The sequence below is a fragment of the Crocuta crocuta genome, unplaced genomic scaffold, assembly GCF_008692635.1.
Source record: "Crocuta crocuta isolate KB4526 unplaced genomic scaffold, BGI_CrCroc_1.0 scaffold273, whole genome shotgun sequence".
Lineage (NCBI taxonomy): Eukaryota > Metazoa > Chordata > Mammalia > Carnivora > Hyaenidae > Crocuta > Crocuta crocuta.
The window spans coordinates 1,198,410-1,202,686 of NW_027529425.1; the positions used below are offsets into that span (position 1 = coordinate 1,198,410).

At 47.7% G+C, this 4,277-nt stretch overlaps 1 protein-coding gene across 5 annotated transcripts in view; it reads right to left on the minus strand.

Moving 5' to 3' along the window:
• Nucleotides 1-3,774, minus strand: part of ZNF655 (zinc finger protein 655) — a 14,575-nt gene extending 10,801 nt beyond the window's left edge. For 3 of the 5 annotated variants that reach the window (XM_077758687.1, XM_077758685.1, XM_077758689.1), the window contains exons 1-2: nucleotides 3,679-3,774; nucleotides 2,606-2,769 (exon numbers count right to left, since the gene is read on the minus strand). In XM_077758687.1, the coding sequence (XP_077614813.1) occupies nucleotides 2,606-2,741 (136 nt within the window). In that variant the 5' untranslated portion in view covers nucleotides 2,742-2,769; nucleotides 3,679-3,774. Of the gene's footprint in view, nucleotides 1-804; nucleotides 932-1,327; nucleotides 1,414-2,605; nucleotides 2,773-3,678 lie in introns of all 5 variants that reach the window. The other 2 variants (XM_077758688.1, XM_077758686.1) reach the window with 2 other exon arrangements.
• Nucleotides 3,775-4,277: the final 503 nt, after the last annotated feature.

Sequence of the window (4,277 nt, forward strand, 5' to 3'; positions counted from 1 at the left end):
AAAGCCAAAAAAAAAAAAAAAAAAAAAGAAAGGAAAAGAAAGAAAAGAAAAATGTGTGATTAAATATATACATACATTAAAAAAAAAAAAACCCAGCAGAGACAAGGGGGGATGCTCACATCAAGGGGGCTGCCAAGAGCCCTACAGGTTGCCTAAGCCCAGCACCCTACTGTACCACCCAAATGACCCAGGAGAGACTCAGTTTAAAGCTGATACTTCTCTTGCTTGGGGTGAGGTTACTTAGAACTACCATCTAGATGACTCACTGAAATAGATTCACAGTGAGTCAGGTCTTTAAATGAAATCTCTCCAACTCTGCCTGCCTGGAGGTGAATTTAGGGATGTAAGAGGTGAAGGATTATTCAACAAGGATTTTAGCCTATCTTAAAAAAAAAAATTTCTTCTAAGAAAAATGGAAAGCTTTCAGATACAGGGACAATGAATTACTAGGAAGGAAAGTGTTTGTGGATTAGGAGGCTCTAGGGTCTCTCTCATTAAAAAAAGAAAAGATAGAGAAGGTGAGAACTTAAGCAAAGCACAAGCAAGTTTCCCTTTTCTAACAGGGAACAGATGTCCCACAAAAGCAGAAATCATTAATTAAAAATAAGGAATAAAACATCTCATCTTGAAACCCCCAAAGAAAACCCACTCCCAGAGGAGACGACCTTGAAGATGGAGTATTCAGAGGTTCTAAGACCTGGAATCTGAGCCACACTCTACTTTCTCAGAGACCTCACACCTCCTCAGATACCAAGGAAGTAAAGAAATCCTAAAAGGTAAACTGAATAATAAGAAAGTCCTTACCCACTGAGACCACGTTCCCATAATTCTCTAACATCACTTCTCTGTAGAGATTCCTCTGAACAGGGTCCAGGCATCCCCATTCCTCTCGAGTAAGGTGCACAGCCACATCCTCGAATGTCACAAACTCCTGAAATAATACAGCCTGGCTGCTCTGGGGAATGAGGCCACTAGAGCATCATGGCCAGAAAATGAAGGAGATGACACAGAGAGGGTGTCCACTGTGTAGCAAAGCTGGGGAGGAGGGAGAAAAGACTACAATCTAGGGAATAAGATATAATCTTTAATATCTAATAAATGCCCACCACAGCACCAGGGATAGAGAAGGAACAGTGTTTACTGGTGGTGGTGGGGAGATGGGAAGGTGGTTTGTGTGAAGTCCAGATCTCTGAAGAGGATCAATTCCCAAATTAGGGTCTGCTATTGAAGAAAAAATCCAGGCAGGGTTTATGGATGGGAAGAGGAAGGGCCACACTCAATCAGTAGCAACAGTCCCTGAGGAAAAACAGAGGGTTCCTCAGCTCACCTGATACCTGGCTGTCAGGAGCGTGGCTGCCTGGTCTCCTGGGCTTCCCTCATGGGGAAGAGCAGGCACCTGGGGAACAGGTGGAGCTGAGGGAGGAGAAAGGAGCCAAGAGTGAGAGCAGCCCTTCCCCAGGGCTCCCTGACAGAAGTGGGAAGTCAGTGGGACCCTTCTGCACATCAACATTCTAGTAAAACCAATGAACATTTATCAGGTGCTGAGTTCATCTACTCTGCTCCTTATTACCACTGGCATGACCTCCTTACCCATGTTTAGACCTGTGATACAGGATTTTCTTATGAAATCTCATATTTCACTCATTCTCATGACAGGACATTCCTCTAACAGAAGGGTAAGCACTATACCTGTTTCACAGATGAGCAAAGCAAAGCATAAAGACTTGCAGTGACTTGTCCAGGGCAATGATTATTTAGTTGGCTTCTGACGCTTTCCCAGGCCCTGTTTTTTAAATTTCATGAAGCCTTTATTTGAACCAGCACTGTCTCTACAACCAGCATGTAAGGCTCCCAAGAATAAGGAATGGTCACCTGTTTCCTCACAATTCTTTCCACACTCCCACAATGTCCCCACAGCACCCTACACACTGTGGCACTCGCAGTGTGAGTTGCTGACACAGAAGTTATTTCAGGCACTGCAGTTGGCCACAAGTAATCTAAGACAAGGTTCTTACAAAACAAACAAACAAAAAGGACCAGACATATCAACCTATCTATACAATTTTACATGAAGATGTTATTGTAGAGTCAATATGTGATATGTGTACACTCACACAGGCATTGTGCTCAACCGAAGAATTAAATGGTTGGTTTTTTTTTTGCCAAAATCAGATTAGTCACAAACATTGCAGCTGCAAAAGAATGGCAGGTGGCAAAGCTCGCAAAGTCATCAAGGAAGGAAGAAACTAAGTGAACGGGAACAGGAGGAGAGGCCCTAAACCTAAGAGGAAGTAAAAGCGAGGTGAGGATTGTGAGATGCAGCAAAAGCAGCATTACCTTAGAAATGATTCTGGGATAAAGTGAAGGTTGTACAAATGAAAAAAAGTCAAAGCAGAGTGAATGCCACCACTCTGCCTATCAAAGAAAGGGTGTCTTTAATACAAGAGCCCAAGACCAGGACTGAATTGAGTCACATTTGTCCCTCCCTTCCAGACCTCCCCTGGGGGCCATCTTCTTATCGAAGTTCCAGGCCTCCCAAGTACCAGGCCCAGGAGCCCCACTGTAACTCCCATTCAGTTGGACTTAAGTGCTCCCTCTGCCTTACCCCCGTTGAGTTCCTGTTCCATGTCAGTGTCCTGCGCGAACTGGGGCTCCGGGGACAGACCTTCAGACTGGCTCTCCAAAGATTGAAACTGGACAATTGGTGATCCTGCTGCGTCCTGGGCTGGTATCTCCTCCATCCCTGGTCTGGAGGACAACTGATCATCACTGCTGGGTGAGATTGGGAGAAATATTATAACAAGTTAAAACGGCCCATTATTTGATATCCTCCTGACTGAGCAAAGTATCTGACACACTTAAGATACTCAAGAAACATAGTTACAAATGATTTACCCACCTAAACAAAGCAACAGAAAGGAAAAAAAAATGTTAAAATTTCCATTTCAAATAGCTAAGAACCAAATCATATGGTCCAAACATGGTTTAAACTCCACTAATTCAGAATTTGTGATATTTCAAGAAAAAAAAATCAAGAAAATACAACTTAATAAAGAGTTCTGTGGAAACTTTAAAAATATACTAGTTATGATTACTTATTTTTTAAGCAGACTCTTGAAGAATTATTTGGTAACACTCTGTCAGCGCACTCTGATTTACTAAATAGGCTTGACTAATAACAAAATTCCACTTAGGGGGTCAGACCCTTCGCCAACGCAGACTAGGTAGGCAGGCCGCTTCCCACAGGCCTGACAGTAACCCAGGAAAGAGCTGCGGTTTTCAAACAGGTTTGGCTCGTGTCCTTCAAAGCCAAGGACGCGACAGGCTTCCGTCCCCCGCTTCCACAACCCTCAGAAAGGGCCCTCGCGCCCTCGCCGGGCGCTACCCTCCTCCCGCGTCCCTGTCAGGTGAAGACGCAGTCCCAAAAGGGCGCGGTGGGCCGCAGAAACCTAGCTCACACGAGGATAGGGCCACCAGGTCCTGGCGGCGGGGCCCTCGGTCCGCTGCGCGTCACGGCGAACCCTGACTGAAGGGAAACAGGCCCTCGCACGCACGCCCTGGAGCGCTCCGGGGGACGTGAACTGCCGTTGACCGAGCCCGGGCGCTTCCTCCTCCTTCCCGGGAGCCTAACCTAGCGGCGACCCCACCGTGACCCCAGGACTGCTACCGGGAACTCACCCGAAAGGAGGGGAAGGCCAAGCGGCCGTCCCGTCGCGGACACGCTTGCTCTAGGTATAGCTCCGGGCTTTCCGGGGTCGCTCTAGACAGCTTGGAGGCCGGCGCTTCTCAGTGGCACTTCCGGAGGCGGAGTCCCACGGCCGTGTGCGGAAGGTGGGCCCCGGATGAGGGCCCCGGATGTGGAGTAAGTACCAGGGATGTTGGTGTGGGACCTTATCCTTTTACTTCTCCGGCCTTGACCTCCGTGCGTGCTGACCCAGTCAGCAGCCTCTGTAGCCATTGTACCAGTAATGACCGCGACAGCGCCGTGTTTGGGAAAGCGTCCACGCGGGGTGGTGGCCAGCCCACGTCGTGCGTGTTCCGGGAGCGGGCTGGGGGGCGGGGAGGAGTGGCAGACCTACTGGTACCGCTTCTATAAATCAGCAGGTGGGGAACTAGCACAGGGGTACGAAATACAATGAGTAAAGCGAAAGTGAAAGGCGCTTGGATGGTATGAAGACCACAGAAAATCGTAGGATCGGAATCTATTAATGTTTCGGGTACAGAGACAGGGCAATGAGCAAGTTGGAGTTAGAGAAATTGAGACAGGAAGACAGCTG